The following is a 27,918-nucleotide window of genomic DNA, read 5'->3' on the forward strand; positions in this document are numbered from 1 at the left end:
ATGCACCTTTATTTCCAATTAAAATATTGGCGGCAAACATTGTGATAGGGACATAATTTAAACGGTTTTATAACCAGGATAAATAGGCATATACATTTAATGGTTTTTAATTACAGTAGCATGCTTTATTTAAAAACTATAAAGGACGAAAACTGAAAAATAATACATTTTTTCCCACATTTTTTCCTATTTTCCCATTAAAACACATTTAGAATAAAATAATTCTTGGCATAATGTCCCACCTAAAGAAAGCCTAATTGGTGGCGAAAAAAACAAGATATAGTTCATTTCATTGCCATAAGTAATAATAAAATTATAGACCAATTAATGGAAGGAGCGCTGAAAGGTGAAAATTGCTCTGGTGGTCAGTGGGTAAAACCCCTCAGTTGGGAAGTGGTTAAATTAACTTCAGCTCTGCTTAAAGGACCACTGTTACGAAAAATTAAAACACATACATACAACATGTACATTTCTACCACAGCAAAATGCACTATAAATTACTTTTTTCCTATGTTGCTGTTGCTTATAGTAAGCAATAGAAATCTGAAAGATATGACAGGTTGTGGACTAGTCCAGCTCCTTATGGGGAATTCTCAGTATTACATTTATTTTTTACAAAAACATTACCTGGATAGGCTCTATACAAAGATGTTGGTCAGCCTGCCTACTCGCTTGCACACCATTTTGGCAGTTAGACTGAGCATAGTTGTTCAGTAAATGTTGTAAATAAAGAAGTAAATTAGAATCCACCATTAAGAGATGGACTAATCCAAAACCTGACAGGTCCGTCATATTTTCACTACGTACTGTAAGTGACAGTAACTTAGAAAAAAAGTTATTTATAGTGCATTTTACTTTGGAAGAAATTACATTTTATGTGTAGGTATTCAAAGTTTACCATTTCTAGTGATAATAGTCCTTTAACCCATTCGCAACTTCAATAGACTTATGACGTTTGAGATAAGTGCACTTCTTTTGACCTCAGTTGGCAGAACTCGTTGTGCTATAAATTCTTGGAATGCTTTGATCTCTCTCTGCTAGCAGAAAATATAGAAACTGAAAGCAGAAGTCCTCTGTTATTGTCTCACACTGCCCCCTAGTGACAAGTGGCCATAAATACACATTACAGCAGTACTAACTAAAAGCAGGGAAATGTAACAAATAAATTAAAATAAACAGGCCTGGAGCCCAGGGCCGGTTCTAGACTTTTTGTTGCCTGAGGCAAACTTGTGAGGATGCACCTCCTCCTCCCTTCTGTTGTGCAAGTCAAATTAAACACTGCTGCTCTCCTGACGCCCACCTCCTCACTCACTGTCAGACTCCTCACACAGCACAACAAGCTGCTTTTCCCCAACGATGACCTCTTCACCTCCCTCTCCTCTCGCTTCTCCGCCTACTCTGATTGCATCCTGTTACAAAAATGCTGCCCCTGTAATCTCTGCACCTGATGCAAGTGTTTCACCTTGCTTCATGAGAGAACCAGCCCTGCTTGCAGCACTTGCAAGCCTCTAAATAAATTGGCTGATAAAGGGTCAAAGGGACTCAGAGGAGTAAAAAAATAACAAAATTGGAACTTACCTGGGGCTTTCTCCAGCCCACGGTAGGTCGGGAGGTCCCCCGGCGTCCTCCTGGCTCCTCTCCCGGTCCCTCCGCAGAAATCACGACCGACGACACAGGGGGCGAGTGTCGGGCTGACACTTCCTGCACTCTCCAGCCCACTGTAGGTCGAGAGGTCATCACGCCGGCCGCTACGTGTCATCACGCCGGCCGGCGTGACAGTACTGCGCATGCGCGGTTTTCTAACTCTAAACCGCGCATGCGTAGTACTGTCACGCCGGCCGCCGTGATGACACGTAGCGGCCGCCGTGATGACCTCTAGACCTACGGTGGGCTGGAGACAGCCCCAGGTAAGTTCCGATTTAGTTATTTTTTACTCCTTGGAGTCCCTTGAAATAAAATCCAGAATGTAACGATACTAGTGTCCAAATTGTGAGACAAATAAAACAAAAACAAAGAAAGAACTTTTCCTTTCCTTTCTTTATGGGTGATGTGGTTTTATGTGAGAAGTGCAGTAAAAGTGCTCTGCAGTCGATAGCAGGCTCTTCAGTATGTGCAATGACAAAGCTCCTGGAGGAGATTCTGTCGATGCCTCTGAATGATTAAGCAATAATGATTTTTCCCTTTTTAAAAGAGGAAGTAAAAGTCTTGTGTGCGCCGGGCCCAGATACAATATCTCTGTTAATCACGGCCTGAAAGCTTAATATAGATCAGTGTTAAACATTACCTGCTGGCGGGCTGCAGGCCAGAATCGGTGAAATTCAGATATTCCCCACTTCTGGTAGAAATCACGGCAGCGTCCCGGAGGAGTCTATACTGAGAGACCATCCCGTTGGGCCTCTCGGGTTCCTTCCAATATAGTTCCAGGGCCGATGAATTGATTGTGACGTGGAAGGGATTCAACCACACTCCTGGAGCAGGAAGAGAGCAGCTGCTATCATGGTCATGTGAAGGTTTTACCTTCCTGCTATAGACGGGGCGCTTTACATTTTCACATTATTATTTTTTTGCCTTTTCGTTGTGCCGCTTGTCTGTGTATCTTATTGTATTAGAGGGTGTTTACGCTTACACTATACTTCACATCTGAGCATGGTCTGCATTACTGAATCTAATTATCTAAAGACTACAAAAGAAACCCTGTATATCCTACAGCCCCAAACTGCCAAAAGTTACAAACTATATCTAAAATAAATCAATTAATTCATTTGAATTCAAAAGTATAAATCATCAAAATAATGCAACTAAAAAGTTTCTGAGGATAATAGGATAACAGAGGTGCCAACAGGATAAAAAAAACACTAAAAGAACTTAAAAACCCATCTTGGTAATAGAGGAAGCAGTGGTGGACTCACCTCCTCCAAGCAGAACACACGACTGTGGATTTTCAGTCAAAACAATTTTATTGGATACTCCAAATAAAGTGCAACGCGTTTCGCGGGATACAGACCAGCTTCATCAGGCAATAACAGATAGGAGTAAACAGCATCTGCCAGTATCATCAACACTGATGATACTGGCAGAGGCGCTCAGTGTTGATGATACTGGCAGATGCTGTTTACTCCTATCTGTTATTGCCTGATGAAGCGGTTTTGTACCCCGCGAAACGCTTGCACTTTATTTGGAGTATCCAATAAAATTGTTTTGACTGAAAATCCACAGTCGTGTGTTCTGCTTGGAGGAGGTGAGTCCACCACTGCCTCCTCTATTACCAAGATGGGTTTTTAAGTTCTTTTAGTGTTTTTTTTATCCTGTTGGCGCTTCTGTTATCCTATTATCTACATCAAGTCCATCCTTGGTGGAGAGTTGTACCCTTCCTTCTTCTACTACAGAGAGTGACTTTTTAATCCTGAGTGGGGTCAGGACAATCTCCCCACCTGCTTTGACAGTGGTTGCCTACTTGGTAACCCTGGTTTGTGAGTATTAAATCAATATTATTACTCTTCCAAGTATACATTACCAATACATACTACACTATATTGGGCTCTTAGTGTTTGCTCTTTTTCTCAAAAAGTTTCTGAGAGTGGGTATGGGGGCAGGAAGGCAGTAGGCAGGGCCAGATTTACCATAAGGCACTGTAGGCACATGCCTACAGGCGCCTGAAGATGGAAAGGCAGCCCACTCCCCTCCCCGAGTGGCTCCCTCCCTCCTATTTGCCGAGTCCTGATGAGCCATTCCACTGACAAGATCTCACTTTAGTCAAAGGCACCTCTAGCTACTTAAAACTGAGGTTATTCTAGCTACCTAATACTTGGGGGCACCTCTAGCTACTTAATATTTAGTGTACTTCTGGCTACCTAATGTTAAGGGGCACCTGTAGCTACCTATGATTGGCAACGTAAGTAAGGGAGAAGTGACAGCGGGGCTAGCCGGGCCTGGCAGTAGGCCTTTGTTTTCATGTGTGTGTGTGTGTGTGTGTGTGTGTGTGTGTGTGTGTGTGTGTGTGTGTGTGTGTGTGTATGTGTGGGGGGTGCACTAGACCACAGAGCAGGATCATCCACAAGGCAACCTAAGCAACTGCATGGGGCCTAGTGGGTATTAAGGGGGCTCAGCTGCAACTTTCTTACCTCGGTTTACCAAAAAGACCCGGAGGAAGAGGGAGGCATGGCCAGTACCTTGCCTTGGGATCCATTTCATCTTGATTTTTTTCTGCTAGACCACCATTGAAGCCATTGTTTGGAGTGGGGGTGGGTAGCGCACTAGACCTCCAGAGAAGAGCTTGCAATGCCAGTCTCCGCCCACATTGGCCTCAATTCACTAAGCTTAACTCCTGTCTTTAATAACTCTTCTGACCTGTTTTACAGGTATCACAATTATATCACCATGGTGATAACTGTAAAACAGCTCAGAAGAGTTATTAAAGACAGGAGTTAAGCTTAGTGAATTGAGGCCAATGTGTTGTAAAACCGGAGAAGGATTAACTTGAAATGGGGACCTAGGCAAGATGCCAAATTTGGGCCCATTGTTGGTCATCTGGCTGCTTTGGTAAGGTGAGATGAGGGAGGTTAGTCAGTAAAGGTGCCAGCTAGGCTCCTAGGCGCCCATCAGGCCCTAGGCCACACACTGTAGATGCCTGGAGAGCGCGTCCAACAGGTTTAGACAAACCTGTAACTAAAGCCGGTGCCTTGTCCCAGCCAGATTGCTCCCACGGCTTTAGGCAATACCGAGAAAGACACAAGAGACGGCACACCACTGGCTGCAAACAATTTTGCTGTATTGGATCAAGTACACTACATGTTACGGATATTACATCCTTCCTCAGGTGCACCTGCCTAACTGCCTTGTGGATGATCTGGCTATGTGTAAAACCCCCACCCAAATTCCTTGCAGTACTTGGTGAGGCAGGGATTGCAGTGCTGGCCTCTACTTGTGAGTAGATGAGTGCCACTATTTTGGATGAATAGAAACACAGCCGCTGCCCAAAAGAATCGTACCTGTTGGGCGTGCGTGTCTGTTGCTTTACTGCACTGAACAAACCTAAGAGGCATTTTTTTTTTTATTTCAGATAGCAGGTGCATTGCCGACTTGGTGAATTTTAACTGAAATTTTGCAAAATTCTTGCTAAAGTTCTTGCTGAGCCAGATTCGCTACAAAATGGAAATTTTGCCGGTTCATGCTTAATAAATATAACAAAGTTTTAACCTTTTCTCGCTCTCTTCAAAACGACATTACAGATAAATACTGTACCCTGGGGGGCGGCTTGCGACGTCCGTCCTACTGATACATCACTGCTGCTGCATCCCACAGACGTGCAGACCGCAAGGAAAAACATGTACTGTGTGTGCGGTTCAAGCCCTGCAGAAGGCAAAACAATAGCATTTATAGAAAATATAATCAGGATTAATGTCATTCATTATTAGTAGTATGTGATAATTTTACAGCTGATGTATATCATATACTGTATACAGGGGCGTATCTGAGTAATATGGCGCCTATGGCAAGCACTGAATATGTGCCCCCCATTCCTGTTAAGAGCCCCTTGCCCCATAATAACTGCTTCTTTTCTTGCATATATTCGTTATCATCTGTGTTTTTTTACATGGGATATTGAGTTGCCATGGCCCACTAGATATTAGAATTAAAGTAAACCTAGGATGAACAGATACCTTTAAAATAAACAAACCCGCACATACTCCACAAAAGTGTATGCCAAATACAGGATATTTCTGTAATTTTTGTTGCTATTCTGTGATCATTTCATTCTTAATTTTTCATTTTTATACAGTCTAAAATCCAAGATGGCCGCCTTCTGCTTCCGAGTCAGTGTTACTGTGTGTTAAGTTCTTCATCAAATAATGTATGAAAAAAAAATATATATACCGTATTTTTCGCCATATAAGACGCTACGGCATATAAGACGCACCCAAATTTAGAGGGCAAAAATCAGGAAAAAAAGAAAAAACTAAACCTAGGTGTGTCTATGATGCAGGGGTGTCTTAAGGACTTTTTAATCCCCCCCCCCTTTCCAGTTACATTACATACTATTACACCACATAAGGGGACAGTGTTATGATTGGTTGTTCCCATGTTGCCTGCCTATGTTCCTCTATGTGGTCAGTGTAGTGATTGGCTGTTCCTGTGTCCCCCTGTGCTGGTCGTGTGCTGTGTCCCCCTGTGCCTGCTGTATCCCCCTGTGCTGTTCTTCCCTGTGCCTGCTGTGTCCCCCTGTGCCTGCTGTGTCCCCCTGTACTGGTCCTGTGCTGTGTCCCCCTGTGCCTGCTGTGTCCCCCTGTGCTGTGTCTCCCTGTGCCTGCTGTGTCCCCCTGTACTGTGTCCCCCTGTGCCTGTTGTTTCCCCCTGTGCTGTGTCCCCCTGTGCTGTGTCTCCCTGTGCCTGCTGTGTTCCCCTGTTCTGCCTGCCATGTCCCCCTGTTGTGCCTGCAGCCCCCTGTGTCAGTGTCCCCCTATTGTGCCAGTGTCCCCCTGTTGTGCCAGTGTCCCCCTGTGGCAGTGTCCCCCTGTTGTGGCAGTGTCCCCTATTGTGCCAGTGTCCCCTGTGGGAGTGTCCCCCTGTTGTGGCAGTGTCCCCTGTGGCAGTGTCCCCTGTGGCAGTGTCCCTTGTGGCAGCGTCCCCTGTGCCTGTGGCCCCCTGTTGTCCGTGTGTCCTCCAGTGCCAGTGTCCCCCTGTGCAGGCAGCTTGAGTACACATACATTACCTGCTCCTGCCGCCGCGCTCCTGGCTCCCCGATCCTCTTCTTCCATCTACCGCTGCCCGCTGCTGCCCCCGCCGAACATCACTGGCCGGTCTTAGCCGCAGGGATACGCTATCCGCACACCACGTGCAGGGGTCACGCATGCCGCCGAACATCGCTGGCCGGTCTTAGCCGCAGGGATATGCTATCAACACACCACGTGCCGGAGTCACGCATGCCGCCGAACAACGTTGGCCGGTTCTAATTAGCTGCGCAGGGACAGCAGCGGGCAGCGGTAGATGGAAGAAGAGGATCGGGGAGCCAGGAGCGCGGCGGCAGGAGCAGGTAATGTATATACTGCTTCCCTGCGCACCTTTGCATCCCGAAATCCGTACCTTCGCCGCATAAGTCTCACCCACTTTTCCCCCAACATTTTGGGGAAGAAAAGTGCGTCTTATACGCCGAAAAATACGGTGTGTATATATATATATATATATATATATATATATATATATATATATATATATTAATATATATAAAAATATTACTTATTCCTGGAAAACCATAGACAAGCACAGCTGCTGCTGCTGCAGCATTTGCTCTGTGTACAGTCAGTCATCAGAGCAGTAGAGCAGCGTCCCTGTATGTTCCTCGCTCAAATGGGGAGAGATAAGCGTGTAACTCAAGCCTGGACACTAATTAGCTGGATAGATAAATCACTCTATATTTCCTGAGCTGTTTCTCCCAACACAGGCACTGCTCTTTGTGATACCCTTCAGCACACAGATAAGGAGAACACAGGCAGAGAGGGGGGCAGGTTTGAGCAGACTGCTCTCACAGATAGGAAGAACACAGACAGAGAGGGGGGCGGGCTTGAGCAGACTGCATTTACAGAAAGGGAGAACACAGGCAGAGAGGGGGGCGGGCTTGAGCAGACTGCTCTCACAGATAGGGAGAACACAGGCAGAGAGGGGGTGGGCTTGAGCAGACTGCTCTCACAGATAGGGAGAACACAGGCTGAGAGGGGGGCGGGACTTGAGCAGACTGCTTTCACCGATAAGGAGAACATAGGCAGAGAGGGGGTGGGCTTGAGCAGACTGCTCTCACAGATAGGGAGAACACAGGCAGAGAGGGGGCGGGACTAGACTGCTCTCACTGCTATAGAGCTTCCTGATAAAGCAGCCGACTGAGAGCTCAGTCGGTGGTTGTTACAGAAGGGGATTATAAGCTCATAGGGCAGATCAGAATGAAACAGACAGCAGGGTAAGTGTATGTTCTCAAGTCCCTACTTGTGTATAGTATTATGTAAAGCAGGTTGCTTTGTCTCTGGTACACTTTAAGTACCTAAAAATTAAAGAAATAAATAGTCACACGCTTGCAGATAAAATAATCAAATAAACCCACGCCTCCAGATAAAAGAATCAAGTAGTCACATGCCTCCCAATAAAAAATATTAACGTGTACCTGAGACATAAATAATGGGTGTATTTATACATACCTGGGGCTTCCTTCCATGAAGTGTGTGGGCTCTCTCACAGACTTCTCCAGCCGCTCCGTTGACCCGTTATCCCCACGGTTTATCTGGCCAGTCGCAGCCAGTCGTGTGCTCTTGCACATGCGCAGCCTGGTCGCGCACACACCCCTGCTGCGCTCCTGTAACCGAGAGCACTGTACAACTGTGGAGTCACAGAACGCTCACGACAGCGGGAGTGCGACAAGGGGTGCAGGCTTGGCAGAGCCATGCATGCACAGAAGAGCGCGACCGGCCAGATAAAAGGGGGGGGGGGGGGGTAGCAAAAGAACGTTGCAGCCAGAGACAAATGGGGAGGGAGCCCACAGACCTCATGGGGCTGCAGGAAGCCCATTATTCATGATTCAGGTTTCCTTTAAGTAGTCTCAACCATCCAGATAAATAAATAAGTACAGTATATTCTGGTGTATAGGACTACTTTTTAACCCTTGAAAATCTTCTGAAAAGTCGGGGGTCATCTTATACGCCGGGTGTCATTGATGCTGGGTAATACGCGATGCTGATAAGTGATGCGCATACGGGACATGCTGATGATTAATAACCGGGTGCTGGAGATTCGGCGGTCATACAAGGATACAAGGGTGGGTCAGACAGGTGAAAGAGGCGTGTTTTATGGGCACAGCGCGATCTAGTCTTCCATACCGCTCTGATAAACAGGCAGACAGGGAGAGCTGACCAATCCACTTAGGGAGAGGGAGAGCTGACCAATCCAACCAGTCAATCGCCTATATACTGTGATATACTGGGCACCACATACAGTACAGCACCTGTATCTGTTCATACATAGCACCAGTATATGATGGTTTTTTAATTTTTATTTGGTGTGTATTGGAAGAGGGCATGCAGTCAGAGTAGGAGGAGAAGCAAGAGAAGAGCGATGTGAAGAGGTCATCATTGGGGAAAGCAGCTTGTTGTGCTGTGTGAGGAGTCTGACAGTGAGTGAGGAGGGGGGAGGCAGGAGAGCAACAGTGTTTAATTTAACTTGCACAGCAGGAGGGAGGAGGTGGCACTGATGTCCAGAGTGAGGAGGAATGAAGTGGCTGAGGGTGAGCAGTTTGTCACAGACTCACAGCCAGCCAGTGTGCTATTGTGTTGAGCTGCAACATGTCATATGGGAACATTAAATGAAGCAGGGTAAATTGTCAGGTGCTGTGGATCATTCCAAATCGGGGGCAGGGGAGTTCATCCTCACAAGTTTGCCTCAGGCAGCAGAAAGTCTAGAACCGGCCCTGGGCAGCCCCCAATCTGGTGGTGCAGCACAAGGTATGAGGGGCATGGCGCCCCCATAGCGCTAAGGCACCCATGGCACAAGCCATGCCTGAACCCCTCTAGATACGCCACTGACTGTCTATAAAACATTTTATTTGTCAAGACATCAAGTTTAAAGGAAACCTACACTAAGTTCACGACTCAAAAATATGACATTATCTGCCCTTACAGTAATTAGATGGTCAATGAGATGCTATGAGTGCAGCCTAGCATGCAAATTGAATGCAAACTGCACACGGCTTGGAATTGGCCAATTAAAATCATCAGGAAGTTCATCTGATCGGTCCAGTTCCAAACTGCATTGAACCCACATGCAAGCTAGTATTTTTATATCACTGATCATCTCTAGTCATGACTAGTGTGTAGGGAATTGGCAAACATTAACAGCAGGTGAGCAAGCCAGTGAGAGAGCCTAATCTGCAAATCTAGAGGTGTGGGCGATCTGCCTCTAGTGCAAGGCGGCGACCCGTCCATCAGTGGAGGGGTGGGGACAGCACCAGCCTGTGGGTTGTAGCTCTGCCCGCATTAAATGCACATCTGCATAATACGTAATAGTGTATAAAGGTACATACACAAGTCAGATTTTTCCAAATGACCAGTCGTTTGGACGTCAAATCGGGCGTGTGTATGGTTAAATCCAGTCTTATCAGCTGAACGACCAACCGTACACACACCCGTCCAAACGGCATGACGTTCAAACGTCCAAACGACCGGTCGTTTCGAAAAATCCGCCGTGTGTAGTGTAATAGAGTGATGCTGAAGAGGATCAAAGTGTCAGACTGAGTAGCCTGACACCAAGCCAGACTACATCCAGCCACAGTGTAGACGGGGTGGGGGTGGAGGGGTTTAAATGGGCCCAAGTAATATCTATATTACCTGGTCCAGCACAGGTACTTTCCATCACCCAAGGCCAGGTGTCATTAAAAGGAGTCATTCTGACAGCTGTAGGAGAGGGGGAGAGGAAACGGACCTGAAATTCCATCTGTGAATGTGTGCATTAAAACTCAATGAACTTAGCTTTTTCTGGTCTCTAATTTAAACTCCTGGCACTTCTCACACAGCAGCATGTATGTCCATCATACAGAGGATGGAATTATCAGGTGACAGCAGATGCTGACTGTCATAACACACCAGGAAGTAAGGGAGATGCAGGGATTGGGGTCTCTGGAATTCATGCATCAGTGCAAAGCAGGGGGGCTGCACTGCAGAACAGTAGAGATGACATGTGACCTCTTCTCTCTCCAAGTCCTGACGCCCTTCTGATTTTATTTGATTTTAGTGCTGAAGGCCATGGCCTTTGTGGCCTTCCTGGAAATCCAGCTCTGGTGCAACGTGGAGTCATGATTAGTGTCAGACTTTGTCGAAAACCAAGTCAAACAGTGGATTGGAAAGGGTTAACAAAGTTTAGAAACTCAACAAACACAAAGAGCAGGAGTGGAAGCCAGTGAGGGCGTTGAATGTGCAAACCTAGATATTTAACCCCATGAAGCCAATACAGGATTTCACGAGAGTCATAATTAGCTTTAGCACTAGAGATAAAGATCTCATTACAGTGTATATCACCGGTGCCGACGTATAAACGCCGTGAGCGCTGACAGCTTTGCTTTAAGCCTTCATTAAAAAGATACAGAATTTTGCTGAAGTCAATTTTCCTCCCACGTTAGTGGGAAATTAAAGACAGAACCTAATAAAGTGGATTCCTGATAAAAAGCACCTCTTCCCCTCCTAGACCGAAGCCTCTATCCTAACAGCCGTAAATCTGCTCGGCCCTATAGCTCAATAAACGTAAACTGAGAAATGTCAAGTCGCTCTGTAGAGCGGCAAAAGTAATGTCAAAAGGCGCGAGAGGGATAGTAAATTAGCCATCAAAATCAACACAAAGCAATGTGCGATAGCCAGGTACGACTGGGTGACCCGGCATTGTAATTGTACAGCGGCTTTTCTATCGGAAGGATGGAAGAAACAAAAAACTCTATACTTAGTCTTACAATGACCTTCATGGAGAGCTGCGGCCAACTACAGCAAGCCTCTCCAATGCCCCGGCCTTCTGCCAAGCACAGCATTTTCCTGATGGCAGGACCGGTACAGGACTTTATGCTGCCTGAAACAAACTTTGAGGGATGTGCCGCTTAGGAATACTATATATATATATATATATATATATATATATATATATATATATATATATATATATATATATATATATATATATATATATATATATATACACTGCATCTTACTAACATTATAAATGTGAAAGTTTGGATGTTTGTTACGCGATCACACAACAACAGCTGAACGGAATTTAATGAAATTTGGCACACACATAGTACATTACCTTGAATAACATATAGGATACTTTTTATCAACATAACCAAAAAGTGGGTGGAGACAAATACAAATTTCACTGGGAACATGTAAACTGCAGCCATTCTTACACTGTTAATGGCAGGGTTTTTAAACTTTGCGCAGTTAGTCACTGGGTGAATGGGATTAATATTCAGAAAAGTGGGTGGAGCCTACAAAAGCCAATCAAAATTCACCTATTGATTTTCAAGGGGAATATTTTATTGCTGCCATTCTTGCACTGTTAATGGCACAAGCCTCAAACCTGCTACAGTTGGTCATTGGGTGACTGGGGTTCAAATTCAGAAAAGAGGGTGGAGCCACAAAAAAGCCAATCAGATTTGTTTCATTCCAATGCAAATTATTTATGGCAAAGACTGCAAAGCTCACAAACAAGGTCATTGAGTAGTGGTGTGTTAGGGTTAGAAAAAGTGGGCGGAGTCAACACCAGCCAAATACTTACCCGGGCAATGCCGGGCAATCCCCTATATGTCAGGATCTGGTGGCCACGTGAGGACTGGCAGTATTCTCACCCTCAATCAGCTTCTATGCCCCAATCTCCGCCGCCCTCTTCACCCAATGTGGCATGTCCCCGCTTGAACGGGAGATGACTGAGTAGCATCTGCCCGACTTCGCTTACACCCAGGCTTTGTGTGCGCAAAGTATAGGAGCTAAGGGGGAAGAGGGCAATGATACCACCAGAACTACACAACCACCAAATCCGTGAGGGTTCAAGATAGCACAAAGTACTGTAGCGGATAAGTACAAGACAAAGTCAAACACAATCTTGGGTCATACACAGCAGATCAGAGTTGACGAGGTACAGATTCAAAACACGAAAAGCAAATGCACACTCCCAGCTAGCACATTCCTACCATATATCTGATCAGCAGACGCCTGTCGGCCAATCAGGTGCAATGGTATACACCCTTTGTCTGCCGTATCAAATCTAGCAGGAATTGCATGAATTGCATACATTTAGCAGCATTCAGAAGGTACAGATTCAGCAGGCAAGAGAATATCCAATAACAGTCCTAGGTCATACACTAAGATCTAAGAGGCGAAGTATAAGGGGTCAGGCAAGGCAAGGGCAAGACAATTCTGAGTCGGTCCAGGCCGCAATCCAAAACGTATTCCAGGAAACAAGCAAAGGTCCCAACTGATATCGACAATATGAAACAGAACCCAGCAGCAACCCCAAGGCAACTAATGCTATAACGGGCGGGGAACCATAGACCAGGAAGTGCTTATATGCAAACTCACACCCAATTAGCCACAACATGGAACTACAATTCCCAGCAGCCTCTGCAGCCAGAGAAGCAAAGAGCTGCACTGTCACTTTAATTGATTGCTCAGCTGAGCAATCCATATCGCCGCTGGGGGGGCATAAGAGTTGTTTCGAGCCGCGCGCACCCGCCTAGAGAAACAGGACGGGTGCACACTATCAGCCACAGCGATGTCGCCGCGGGATGCGGAAGCCAAAACTCGCCGCCGCAGGTGGACCTGCTGACAGGCGAGTGTATTACACTATATATATATATATATATATATATATATATATATATATATATATATATACACACACATATACATATATATATATATGATTATATATATATATATTTTCCCCATCATGTATACATCATATTATATATATCCCTCCCATATAAAACCCATCACCAGTGAGAGATCACCATGGGCAGTCAGGGAGGAAGCTTTGGCACGCGATCGATCTGGCAGGGGTGCTGGCACCAGACTAGCCAATCACAGCCACCCGCAGCTCCTTTTACTAACTGGTGCCTATTGCCTCGCGCCTACTCGATCAATAGCAATAACCTATCGGATGTCACTGCTACTGACTGTGTAGTTTTTTGATGTTTGATGGTTTTCCTCTGGCTATTCTGGCTTCCTCGTACATCCCAAAAAACACAGTGGTAGGTGTAAGGGAACCTCCACAAAAACTGGCATTAGCCTTTAATAGTGCCCTTTATTATGACTGTGGTAGAGTGTAGATTGTGAGCTCCTCTGAGGACAGTCAGGGACATGACTATGTACTCTGTAATGTGCTGCAGGAGATGTCAGTGCTAAATAAATACATAATAATAATAATATGGTAGTACATTAGACTATGACCATGGTAGGATTAGATTGTGAGCTCCTCTGAGGACAGTCAGTGACATGACTATGTACTCTGTAAAGTGCTGCAGAAGACGTAATTGCTATATATATATATATATATATATATATATATATATATATATATATATATATATATATATATATATATACATAAATAAATAATAATAATCAATTCTACATATTGAGGTTCCATGTAATATAATTTAGTACTACTGTAAAACCCAAGCTAGCCTTTAAATCTATTTCATTATAGAGACAATGTATTTGGGGTACATTTTGAAAAGAAACACCAGCAACCACCAGATAAGTACATCAACAAATGTCTTCCTATAAATCAGTAAGAAGTAAGATGTATTTTTTAATATTCGGGAATGAAATGATACCCACAGTACAGTGAAGTAAGTGATGGAAGGACGCCAGAAATGTAAGATTTTCGACAGAAAGGATTACTGCGGCAACCAATTATTCCAATTCCCCTTAAGGGAGTCGTGTAAGATCCTCAAGAATAGCGCCATAAAACACGAATCATTATAAGTACATTTCTGAAAGATTCGCTGTAAAAAAGCACTTATGGAGAAATTTATCTAAAAATGGCTCCCAGCATTCATCGTTTACGCTCCGTGCTGCGGATCCGACCAGCATAGCGCTGTAGGTTGGGGGGTGCGCAGGAGGAGGGGGGGGGGTGATCCCACTGAGACCCAAATTAAGTTTGAGTTTCCCAGATTATAAAATATGCAATCCACAGTGTTATACTTTTTCTCTCTTTTTTTATTTTAGGTCCGTGAACAAGGCTACAACATGGAGCATTTTAAGACACAACTGTGCAGAAAGATTGTTTGCATTGTCAGGCTAAGAATAGCCATCAGTGGGGCAGATAATCTGAGCAGGTAAAGTGAACCTGAACCAAGTAAAATTATTTAAAATAAACACAGGGTGTACCTGCAAATTAATATTACATACTTACCTCACCGTCAGTGTCTCTCAGAAGCTCACCCTTTTCTTCTTACAAAGATCACCTCCAGTTCTGACAAGATTTTGTCAGAAGTGAAATATATCAGTTGCTGTCAGTTATAGCTGAAATGACAACGGATGAGCAAGATAATGTCCATGTTTCCCTATTGCTCAAGTGGGCGGTATTACTGTTTAACCATTTCTGCCGCCCGGACGCAATCCTCACGTCCAGGCGGCTGCTCTGCTGCGGTGCCGCGCTTTGGCGCGATCGCGAGCGCGCCCCCGTGCCGTCCCCCAGTAGCCCTTGGATTAGCGAACGGGAACATTGTTCCCGATCACCGATCCGTGTCCCCAGCAGAAAAACCGAAGCGCTCTTAATAGAGGCTTCAGTCTTTCTGCAAAAAAAGTTTCCCTGTCGTCCTTGTGCTTCCGGTGATCGAGAAGCACAAGGAGGAAAAAATAAAAAGGAGTTATATAAAAAGAAAAAACATAAATAGTTACCTAAGGGTCTGAACTTTTTAAATATGAATTTGAAGGGGGTATACTACGAACATTTTTTAAATTATAAGTGTTGCAAATTGTAAATAGTGATGGACGCAAAACTGAAAATATGCACCTTTATTTCCAAATAAAATATTGGTGCCATACATTGTGATAGGGACACAATTTAAATGATGTCATAACCGAGACAAATGGGCAAATAAAATACATAGGTTTTAATTTTGGTAGCGTGGATTATTTTAAAGCTATAATGGACGAAAACTGAGAAATAATGAATTTTTTCAATTTTTTTCTTATTAATCCCGTTAAAATGCATTTATAAAAAAAAATATTCTTAGCAAAATGTACCACCCAAAGAAAGCCTAATTAGTGGCGGAAAAAACAAGATATAGATCAATAAATTGTGTTAAGTAGTGTGTCGACGCGGAAGCTGTTGTGGGGTAATAACCATTTTTAAAATGGAGGACAGAGAATTCCAATGATCATAGTGAACAAACAGGACACGGTAGAGGAGAAAGAGATTGAGGAGTAGATTACGCAAGTATGACTTATGTATAAATAAAATGTTTATTTTGACTTTTAATTCTCAGTTCACTTCAGGGTTTTTTTAACATACTTGCATAACTCCTGCTATGAGGCTGAGCCTTTAATGGAACAACATATTGTCCATTTCGGAGTCTGGCTCGTATCACACATAAATCTTTACATTTCTGGTCCAGTCCAGTCCTGTGCTATCAGTTTTGCATCAATTTTTCCTGACAGGATTGGAACTGTACACCTTTTATGTGTGAACATACCCATAGAAAACTGATACACAACTGATAAGACTGGATTGAAATTTTAAACCTTTTATATTTGAACCAAGGCATAGAAAACTCATACAAAACTGATGCAAAACTGACAGGGTAGGACTGGACCTCTAACATAATTGCCCCTCCTAAAATGCTGCATCCTAGCGGCTGAAAACACCTTAAATCACCCCAAATTACCTGGGGTACATCGGGGGGCTCCTTCTGCATAGAATCAGAGCTTTTGGCTGCAGCTCTGCCTCTACACGCGTCCCATTTGTGCGGATCGCCGCCTCTCCGTAAAAGAAGACTGAGAGAGGCGGGGAGGTGCGGCGTTCAGCGCTGATTGACGCGCATGGAGGCAGAGCTACAGCCCAAAGCTCTGCCTCCTTAGGGTAGCAAAATCCACGACCAAGAAAGTAATGGATTTTACCAGGGGAACTAGGGGTGATTTATGGCGTTTTCAGCCGCGGGGATGCAGCGTTTTAGGAGGGGCAATGATGTTAAAGAGGTTTTTAAAGTAAAAACCTCATTTTTAGGAGACTTCAGAGCCTCTTTAACTTTTAGTTGAGCACTTCAGAGAGTCAGGTTATTGATTTTCAATTACCATATCACCGTTTCTGAAGCTTTTGATGCCTGATGCCACCCTGGCCTCAAAACAAGCCAGTGCTCTATGCAGCTGTAACTCACTTGAAATAACCAAAAAGTTAAAATGCCTCTAATGCCTCTCACATATTTCCCTGACAATAAACAAACACAGTTTTGTATCAATTACACAATATCAGCAGCTGGGTGTTATTAGAACAGGGCCTGGGGGCTGTTTTTCACTGAGAAACATGGTTGCAATCACACTTTTCTTATTTCAAAACTTCAAGGATTGCGCCACAATCCGTTAGGTATATGTTGCAATTTCGAAGCATTTGCCATTTCCAATACAAAAGAACAAAAATGGCCAGGAAAAATGTTTTAAAGAGACTCTGAAGCGAGAATAAATCTCGCTTCAGAGCTCATAAATAGCAGGGGCACGTGTGCCCCTGCTAAAACGCCGCTATCCCGCGGCTAAACGGGGGTCCCTTCACCCCCCACCCACCCCCCGCAAAAGTGTGTCGTAGAAAGGTCGCAGAATTTCCCTTCCTGGAGGCAGGGCTAACGGCTGCAGCTCTGCCTCCAGTCGCGTCTATCAGCGGCGCATCGCCGCCTCTCCCCCGCCCCTCTCAGTGAAGGAAGACTGAGAGGGGCGGGGGAGAGGCGGAGATACGCGCTGACAGACGCGCGTGGGGCAGGGCTGCGGCGGTTAGCCCTGCCCCAACCAGGAAGCGCTCCCCGGGTGTATCGAGGGGGATTTGGGGGTGAAGGGACCCCCGTTAAGCCGCGGGATAGCGGCGTTTTAGCACATGCCCCTGCTATTTATGAGGTCTGAAGCGAGATTTATTCTCGCTTCAGACTCTCTTTAATCACAGAAAAATCTCATGGAGCAGAGTGGTCAGTACACACAGATAGGCACCCAGTATAACAAGTTACAACTCTTTACTGAAGAAAGACATGCAGAGATAAAACATACACCATCATCAGGAAATGCAGCTTACTTAGAACAGAGAGGAACACAGAGAATACAGGAAATAACAACCCCATAAAGATCATCATCATATTTTACAGACAGTGACATCTTGTGGTTGCTTTACTATACCGCAGTTTGGGTAATTCTGCTGATACTGTAAACAAACAAACAAAATTGCATTGCGGCGCGTTTGCCTTGTGATTATCCAGCATTCCTGTACTTAGTATAGGAGGCCAATCACACAGAAGATGCAACAGGCATGACGATTGCGATCAGAGAAAATTGTGTTGTGAGAGCAGCGCGCTAATGAAAATATCCACTGGTTTAATGTGGACCTGAACTCTTGCACAGGGCAGAAGAAAAGCACAGAGTAATTGCACCCTGTATGTATTTAGAAAGTTTAGCCTGTCTAATTCTCCATCATCTGCGACTAATCACAACTGTAATTTGATCTCTCATCTGTGTCAGCTGGCTGCCTTGGCAGAGCAGCTAATTGACAAACACAGGATGTTAACCCTATGTCTGCTTCCATGAAAGCAGGAATTAGACACACTGCAGATTTATTGCAGGATTTGTATCAGCTGTAATGTAAATGTTTTTCTTTAAAGAGGAACTCCAGCCTAAACAAACATACTGTCATTAAGCTACATTAGTTATGTTAATTATAATAGATAGGTAATATAATCTATATATAATAATATATAAAAGAACAGGCAAATGTTTGTGATTTCATGGGGGCAGCCATCTTTTTGGTTGAAAGGAGGTGACAGGGAGCATGAGACACACTTCCAACTGTCCTGTGTCTTGATCACCCCTCCCAGCTGTGCACCCTAGGCTTCAAATCTCAAATTCAAAATAAAAAAAAACAAAAAACAATTTGCACCAAAACAGCAGATCAAGAACAACATCAGAAATCCCATCATGCTTTGCACAGCATCAGGGGAAAAAATGCCCGGGCAGTTTTCTTCTGTGCAGCTAAAAATGAGCCTTGGGTAAGAAAATTAAAATTCTAATGCTGCGAAACTGTTAAAGAAACACCAGTACTTTTCAGTGCTCCTGAGTAGATTTTTAGTCTGGAGGTTCGCTTTAAAGGTTATTATGCTGCTTAGTGTTTTACGATCCGATTGCGATCAGAATAACATTGCAAAATGCTGCTAGTGGAAAAAACGCTATAATGATATTACAACTTTTGCAATGACAGGCAACTTACCTGCTGCCACACTTCCCAAAACTGCCCGTCTCCCCGTGCCGCGTCCAGTCCAGCTCATTTGCGAGGTAACGGTAACGCAAGGTGAAGCAAATTGTTTTGTACAGGGTGGTGGAGGTATTCACTAATAAATGATATAAAAAGCTCCTTTATTGACAAGCTGCCATGTGCTGTTTGCACTAGAGGATGTGAGAAGATGATAGCTGCAGCACGCGCCCTCCCAGAAGCCTCCAGCCCGGAGCGCTAGACCAAGAGTCCTCGGTTTACTTAAAGCATTGATAACACCTCTAAATAATTAACCGAGGACTTCCGTCTCCAATTACCCACAATGCTTTTTTTAACTTCTTCAGAGGATTATAAGCAATTTATGGATTTCACACAACAAGCGCGTTTACCGCACTGCCCACAAAGCCTTTCAGAGATGATACAGGCGTAGCTTTGATGGAATTAAAAATAAGCGGGGACGGGGGATGTTTTGTGGTGTCCAATGTCAACTCTTTCCCCCCTTCCCCCTCCCTCACATACACACACTGAACTGACAGCAAGGCAACGATGCACTCAACTGCTAGTGGCAGAGCAACAGCTAATGCCCAGAACAGTGTAATACTTCAAGACACAGCCACTTAAAGAGAATCTGTACTCTAATATTCTTACAATAAAAAGCATACCATTCTATTCCTTATTTTCTCCTGTGCCCCTCTGTGCTGTTTCTGCCACTCTCTGCTGCAATCCTGGCTTGTAATTAACAGTTTTAGGCAGTGTTTACAAACAAACTAACCAGCTTCTAATAGGCTCAGCTAAGCATAGTGTATGAGTCATTCAGAGTATGCAGGGGGCCTGCAGAGGGTGTGTATCGCTTCTACCAATCACAAGCAGCCCTGCACATTCCACACAATCAAGCTTTAGCCAGACAAACAGGACAGAGGAAAGATACATTGATTTATTACAGAGACAGTGCAGTTAGGAAAGACTGCAGTAAGCCAGAGCAGATTAGAACAGGCATAGGAACTTATAGGATAGAAGAACTAAGGCTGAAAAAATTGTTACAGAGTCTCTTTAAAGAGACACTGAAGCGAAAAAAAAAAAAAAGCTATAATGATTTGTATGTGTAGTACAGCTAAGTAATAAAACATTAGCAGCAGAGATATGAGTCTAATATTGTTTACAGTACAGGAAGAGTTGAAAAACTCCAGTTCTTATCTGTGCAAAAGAGCCACTGAGCGCCACGACTTTCAAGTCGCAGAGAGCTCTGTCTTCTGAAGCCTATTATCCCAAGTGTCAGTCACTGCATCTTTTTTTCTTCTGCTGAGGACAGTTCAAAAGTTCTAGCCTGCTCTGTAAAATCATTTAGAATGCTGAGTAGTGTGTAAACTGCAAATATTAGAGAATGATGCAATGTTATAGAAAACCCTATATAACTGAAAATAAAAACATGAGAATATTGTCTTTGCTACTAATGTTCTAGTAATTATTCGTACCACACAACCAATTCATCACATCATATATTTTTTTTTTTTTGCTTCAGTGTCTCTTTAACTACATCACAACCACCTCACGCCACTGGGCGTGACCGCGGCTGCAGCCCCAGGACCGCCTAACGCCAATTGGCAGGGGCGTAGCAATAGGGGGTGCAGGGGTAGCGACCGTATCGGGGCCCTTGGGCCAGAGGGGCCCCCGAATGGTTCACCCTCTATCACAGTATTAGCTCTCTATTGGTCCTGTGCTGGTAATAATCACTTCTATAGATGCTTTGAATAGTAGTAATCCTTAACACACTGTTCCCCATCCCCTTCTTGCACCTCTGACACTGGGGTTGTACTTGGCAGGTTTTGGTGCGCCATATCAATTGTTATGTATAGAGTGCTTGGGGGGCCCCAATGTAAAACTTGCATCGGGGCCCACAGCTCTTTAGCTACGCCACTGCCAATTGGCGTCAAGTCCTGGGGCTGCAGTTTCCCAGGGAACGGCGGCACGCATGTGCAATCGTTCCCTGCCCGTTCACGGAGTGGAGTTCCGTGAATAGCCTGCTAGACGCCGATCGTGGCTTGCAGGCTGCTTGTAAACATAAGGGGAAAGAAATCCCCTTTGTTTACAAGCGTACAGCGCTGCCGGGGGCCTCAGCGCTGTACGAGATCGGCGATCCCCGGCCTCTGATTGCCCGGGGAGTGCCGTCCTCTCATAGGCTAATGCCTATGAGAGGCAGGACAGGATAGATCGCCGTCCGGTTCCAATTTAGTCACCGGAGGGGAGGAGGGAAGGGGGGGAGGAGGGAGGGAGAGCCTCGTAGAGGCACAAGAAGGGGAAAAAAAAACTGCCGCAACGATCGGACCCCTCCGGAGGCAAAAAGGAGGTGAGTCTGATCGCTGGGCTCCCAAGCTGGGCTGTGCAGAAGGCTGAAAAGCCTGCACAGCCCAGCACAACATAAAATGGCCTGGTCTTTAGGGGGGGGGGGGGGGTTAGCGCTGTGGTCTTCAAGTGGTTAAAGAGGGACTGTAATCACATACAGTAGAAAGCACTACATTATTCAAGATTCCCTAGTGTACAGTTACAGTATGATCCTCATTTCAGAATCATAAACACTTCCTATATTTATATATTGCTGTATATTAGTATGTAACCTTCCCTCACAGTGATGTTTAGCCTAGGCTATTTAGTTTTGTAACAGATATTGCAGCAAACAATATTTCCAAAACTTAAAGGACAATTGAAGTGAGAGGGATATGCCATATGTATATCATTTTAAACAATACCAGTTGCCTGGCTGTCCTGCTGATCCCCTACCTCTGATATTTTTAGCCATAGACCCTGAACAAGCATGCAGCAGATCAGGTGTTTTTGACATTATTTCAGATCCGACAAGATTAGCTGCATGCTTGTTTCTGGTGTGATTCAGATGCTACTGTAGCCAAATAGACCAGCAGGGCTGCCAGGCAACTGGTATTGTTTATAAGGAAATAAATATGGAAGCCTCCATATACCTCTCACTTCAGTTATGCTTTAAGCTATGTATATAGCCAAGTTACAGCTCAGGGACACAACCTGGTTGAATCACAAAACTTCACTCATGAGTTAGTGGAAATAAAAAAAAAAAATTCAAAAAGACTTTGTAGTTTTTGAGAAAATGAATTTTAAAAATGTAACCACTTAAGGACCAGGGGATTTTGCCCACACAGCACAGATTGTGATTTAGGCAGGGCGATCAGACTTCCATCTTTTTTCCCCACTAGGGGGATGTCCTGCTGGGGGGGGTCTGATCACCGCTGCTCTGTGTGGCTGAGCGGGGGGGCTCCTCAAAGCAGCCCCTCGGCAGCGATGTTTCCTCCCTCCCGCTTGCTCTGGTGCTCTGGCTGTGGGCGGCACAGGACGGAGATCCGTCCTCTACCGCCTCTACTAGGCTTTAGCCTATCAGACGGTGGCGATCCCCGGCCAATCAGAGGCCGGGGATCGCCGATCTCCTTTTCTAGAATACTACAAGTTCTTTTTGAAAAAAAAAAAAGTTTGTTTTTGTTCCCACTATTACCCATAACCACTCTGGCAGTAACCCCAAGTCAGGCTCGGTAGAAAAAAGAAGCAAGGAGTGGTAATCCCGAGCCTGACTCGGGGTAGCCGTCAGCAGGTTAGTGCAGACCCTGAAGTGCAGCAGGTGTTTCAACACAGCTACCCCGGGATCCAGACGCTGGCAGCCATTCTCCTTCTGATCCTCGGAGCCTATGGAATTCCTCAGGTGTGATCAGCATTTGTTGTCATGACAACAGCCAGCAATCTCACTATAGGGTTACAGCGCCACCCAGAGGAGGAGGAATAGCAGACCTAGATCCCAGAAAGGTGAGTAAGTGAAGGGCTGCTGCAGATCTCTCTGCAGTATGAATTTTTCCTGGTTGTAGGGTCTAAAAGCATAAAAAAAAATGGCACCACTTTTAGACACTAAAATCCAGAAATAATCTTACCGCCAGGGAGGTTAACTTATGTAGCAATTACTTGTCATTGCAAAATTACGGTTCCAGATTATGGTTACAAATGTTATGATTTTTTTCCAAAATTTTGCAATATGATTTTGAAACGTAATTGTGTATTATGATGTAAAATTTGTCCTCATCACTAAATAGAACACATCAGTAGCCTAGACAGACTAGTCACTAGCGGCGAGGGTTTGAGTACTGATCCCACACAGGAGACACTCATGTGTATGAGACTTTACTCTTGACCTCAACTAGAAGAAGGTATAAGTCATGAGCAGGGCCAGATTTAGGGGAAGGCCACCTAGGCCATGGCCTAGGGCACCACAGGAGCAAGGGCACCAAAGGAGCAGGCTAAACTGCTGCAAGCTTGCAAATGCTGCAATGCAGGGAGATCAGGTACACGCCTAACCACAGTACTCTGCTGCCAGCTGCCTGTGCAGCGGCCACCATGCTCTCTGTGCATGTTTGCATTGTGGCCAACGCCTATGGACTTGGGCAGCATAGGAGACAGAGGGGAAGAGGAAGCTTCTGTACTGGAGATGAGCTGTGAAATGAATGACACTGATGGCTGCTACGGTTTGAAGGCAAGCCGGCTACCTTTTCTGAAAAGGGGTGGGAAAAGGAGGGATTAAGGGAGGGGTCATCTCGCTACCTATACTGAAGGGGGAGCGGCTGGTGACAGTGGCTTGGGGCGGTAAAGAGTACAAATCCGGCCCTGGTCATGAGATAAGACAGATAAGGAGGGATAACTCACAATATAAGATTTGTGAATCCACCCCATACGCACAGGCTGTCTGGGCATGCCGGCTTTCCTATTCAATGCCAGGTTATCCATTTATGTTTGCACCTTACCTGTTACGGTACATTGTTTCCTTCCTGTGGCGCTCACATGGATCAGGCCTTTGTTCTTCTGGTGGATCTGGTACTCTTTGATGACACCATTGGGTCTGCGAGGCTCCGCCCAGCTGAGATGCAGAGCTGTAGAGTTCACCGTAGTAACCGTAGGTGCAGCGACATTTTCCGGTACTCCCAGCTTTGTGGCTGCAGTCGCCTTTATTTAAATAGGAACTGTTTTAGTACATTAACTTTTATCGCTTTTCTGCCACTTAAAGTGAACACAAGGTAAAAATAAACTGATGAGATAAACAATTGTATCTATTACGCTGCTCCTTGAAATTATTTTTTTAGAATCCCCTTTTCTTTTAAAAAGCTAAAAAAGTAGATTTAATGTTGATTATCTGTACTGTGCCTTGACAAAGAGGACCCTGCATGGCCCCGAAACAATTGTTGGCAAAACGGTCAGATGTAGATGGTGATGAAACAATAAATGCAAGTTCCTTAAGAGTGTGGTGTGCGGACCTCCCTTGGTTACTTTGGATTACTTTAGCTACTTAGTCCAACACCCCCGAAATAGAAGAATGTGGTGCACGATTCTTTGGACTTTGAATGGCAGACATCCACTTTCAAGAGCAGTGGTAGATACTCATGGCTGAATTTGAGGAAAGGCCACAAAGGCCATAGCCTAGGGCACTAGGAAGCAAGGGGCGGACAGCAGGCTGGCACACTAAGGCAGTTAAACTGCCAAACATGTAAACCACAGGAGTCACAAACCCAGTTAGCGACTACCCTGCTTCCACGGGGGCGAGCAATGGAGCACTTGTCCTGTGCTCCCCCCATCCTGTGCTGCCCTCAAACACAGCACCGAGTGTGGAGAACGCAGGACCGGGGAAGTACACAGGATGGGGGGAGCACACAACAAGAGCACAGGACCAAGGGAATAAATGGGACAGCACACAAGATGGGTTGGTTCAGGACGGGAGGGGGGGGGGGGTGACAGTGAGCCTTGGGCGGTAAATTCCAGGCCATGCAGACACATTTGTACTATACTTCATTGTACTATACAGATTTACTCCCTCTTCCGCACACTGTGAACCGTGTCTTAGACATGGCGAACTCTTTGCAATAATCTTGGCAAAGATAAAACTGATAAAATTCTAAGAACGCCGAACATAAGTCAGCTTCAAGTTCTGCACAGAGTACTGTGTAAATTGATGATGGATTTTTAAGAGTAGGGAGGAGAGAGACTTTTAGGTTCACCAACATAAACTTACCTTGGCACTATCCAGGCATCCAGCAACAGTACAAGCTCTAAGCTGGTAGGTGTACTCTTTAAATGCATGTATTCCTCCACGATCTCGAAAGCTCAGTGCTGCCCCTCTATAACGCTCTGTTCCATCACGCAGGAGAACATAGTCTACAATTCCTGCAGATAGAAGGGACAATACAATGTTATCGATAGTAACTTGTCCATCGGGGTTCCACAAAATTGCAGTGTGCTCCTCCTGCAGGTGCTTCTCAACACAATACAGACAAGATGACTCAATAAAGGAGGCACTTAACTCTTTAGCAGCCAATTTAATTAGAGGCTTGCAAGTGCTCCAGGCCAAATTATTTTAGCACATTTTTTATTTCCTATTTGTTACATTTTCCTGCTTCTAATTAGTACTACTATAATGTGTATGTATGGCCACTTGTCACTAGGTGGCAGTGTGAGACAATAACAGGGGACTTCTGCTTTCAGTTTCTGTTTTCTGCTAGTAGAGAGGAAGGCCGCAATAGGGGGCACCGATCAGCTGCAGGGGGCCACAATATTGCCCCCTATACTGCTATTGCGGCAAGGAATGCTGCAATAGGGGGCACCGATCAGCTGCAGGGGGCTGAGGCAAGCCCCGGGTGAGTAAAACTCATTTTTTTGGGACGGCTTAAGGTTCACTTTAACTGTCCCTTAGAGGGGCTCACAGTCTAATCCCTACCATAGTCCTATGTCTATGTGTGTTTTGTGTAGTGTATTAGACTTATACGCTACCAGGGATGGAGATATCCTGATTGGGTGTGGCAGGGAGTTCCAAAGTGTAGGGGCAGCATGACAGACGGCTGTGGCTCCAAAGGCTTTGAGATGGACTTTGGGGGTAGTCAAGTTATTAGATTCTTTTGATCTGTTAGCAAACCAGTTATCTTGCTAACAAACCAGCCTCGCCACTGTCACATTACACCGATTCTTCGCTCACTGCACTGGCTACCAGTAGAATGGAGAATACTCTTCAAGATTGGACTTCTGACATTCAAATCCCTGCACAATCTGGGCCCTGGATACATGAAGGACTTGCTGAAGCTGCACCACACCTCTCACAACCTCAGATCAGCTAGTTCTATAAACTTGGTCACTCCCAGAGTGCACCTCAAAAAATCTGGAGATAGAGCCTTCTGTCATGCTGCCCCTACTCTTTGGAACTCCCTGCCACACCCAGTAAAGACAGCACCATCCCTGGAGCTATTCAAATCCAGACTGAAAAGCCACCTGTTTAGCCTGGCATTTCCGGACTTATAAAATTCTTCCTCTGTACCACAATGGTCTGAGCCATGCTTATGCGCTTTGAGTCCTATGGGAGAAAAGCGCTTTACAAATGTTATTTGTTGTTGTTGTTGTTGTTTTGATCTAAGATTGTGGGAGATGTGATGCAGCTGCAACAAATCCTTCTGGTATGCAGGGCCCAGAAAGTGCAAGGATTTGAGGTTACGTTCACAGTGGGACGTTACGTAACTGCGTTATAAAGTCTTCAGAGGCGTGTTCTCTGTTTGAACTCGATGGACGCATGTCTTTTTTCAACCCAAATAACTATGTATCTAGAGGGGTGCAGGCATAGCTTGTGCCATAGGCGCCACAGTCCTATGGGCGCCATACCTGCCCCTGTGCTGCGCCCCATGCCTTCCCCCATGCCTCCCAGTCACTCAGACCAGATTCATTTGATTATCTGGGGAATTGCTTCTCAGAAATATCCTGAGACAATAAACACAGGCAATTATAACACATGTATGCTGTTTTCAGAGGGGAAGGGGGCTCTGACCAGGGAGGGGAAGGGCGGCAATATCAGTGTTTGCCATATGTTCTATATTACCCAGATATGCCCCTGAAAAGTCTTATAAGGCAGCTTACCGCACTGCAATGATAAACCTGTGGGACGTTCACAGTGCGATGTTAGCGTCGCGTTGTAACGTGTAGCGTAGCGTTATGGTAATGCACGGCTGCAGTGTGTTACCTCTAAACGCACACGTTACCGGGTACAGAAAAGCATACTTGTCATTGCCTGTATGCTTCATTGCACCTACTGTATGCAATGTTAATGAATCATTAATGTGCGTTGCCACTTTTTTTTTGCGTTGCATTGTAATGCTGCAATTTGACTTTAACGCCGCATCACAATGCAGCCTCCCACAGTGAACGCAGCCTCAATGTCAAAAAAGGCACTCAAATAGAATTCTTCATTTTATGGGAAGCCAATGTGGATTCGGGAAAAAAGCATCCCTGGGGTAATGGACTATTTGGGTGCCCCATAGGCGCTAATGCAAAATATCGGCTTTTGAGTGCTGCACCTGTTCACGGTACCTGTGTGTGTGACAGCTGCACATTTGTAATACCAATCACTGCATACCCACCTGTTCAGTGCACCTACCTACCTACGTGAGCGCACACAGTGTTATATACCACCAGTCACTGCACCAGTTCATTGTACCTGTGTGTGTGACAGCTGCACATTTGCAATACCAATCACTGCATACCCAACTGTTCAGTGCACCTACCTACCTACGTGAGCGCACGCAGTGTTATATACCACCAGTCACTGCACCAGTTCATGGTACCTGTGTGTGTGACAGCTGCACATTTGCAATACCAATCACTGCATACCCAACTGTTCAGTGCACCTACCTACCTACGTGAGCGCACGCAGTGTTATATACCACCAGTCACTGCACCTGTTCATGGTACCTGTGTGTGTGACAGATGCACATTTGTAATGCTAGTCATTGCATGTATGGACAAAACAACAGGCAGAGCCAGAGGCAGGCCACCCGGCAGGTCTGTTCGAGGTCGTGCTGACGTGATTTTGTGCGGTCCTGGACCAAAGTATAGTGCTCTGAAGAAGGC

The 27,918-nt window shown here is 45.2% G+C and overlaps 1 protein-coding gene across 6 annotated transcripts in view; it reads right to left on the reverse strand.

The window, feature by feature from the left end:
* The window catches only part of USH2A (usherin), a 1,078,291-nt gene that overhangs the window by 209,162 nt on the left and 841,211 nt on the right, over nucleotides 1–27,918 (reverse strand). For all 6 annotated transcript variants that reach the window (XM_068232882.1, XM_068232881.1, XM_068232884.1 and 3 more), the window contains 4 exons: nucleotides 25,046–25,197; nucleotides 23,787–23,985; nucleotides 5,242–5,349; nucleotides 2,285–2,468 (listed from right to left, as the gene is read on the reverse strand). In XM_068232882.1, coding sequence (XP_068088983.1) covers nucleotides 2,285–2,468; nucleotides 5,242–5,349; nucleotides 23,787–23,985; nucleotides 25,046–25,197 — 643 coding nt within the window. The remainder of the gene's footprint in view (nucleotides 1–2,284; nucleotides 2,469–5,241; nucleotides 5,350–23,786; nucleotides 23,986–25,045; nucleotides 25,198–27,918) is intronic.

The sequence above is a fragment of the Hyperolius riggenbachi genome, chromosome 4 (assembly GCF_040937935.1).
Source record: "Hyperolius riggenbachi isolate aHypRig1 chromosome 4, aHypRig1.pri, whole genome shotgun sequence".
Taxonomy (NCBI): domain Eukaryota; kingdom Metazoa; phylum Chordata; class Amphibia; order Anura; family Hyperoliidae; genus Hyperolius; species Hyperolius riggenbachi.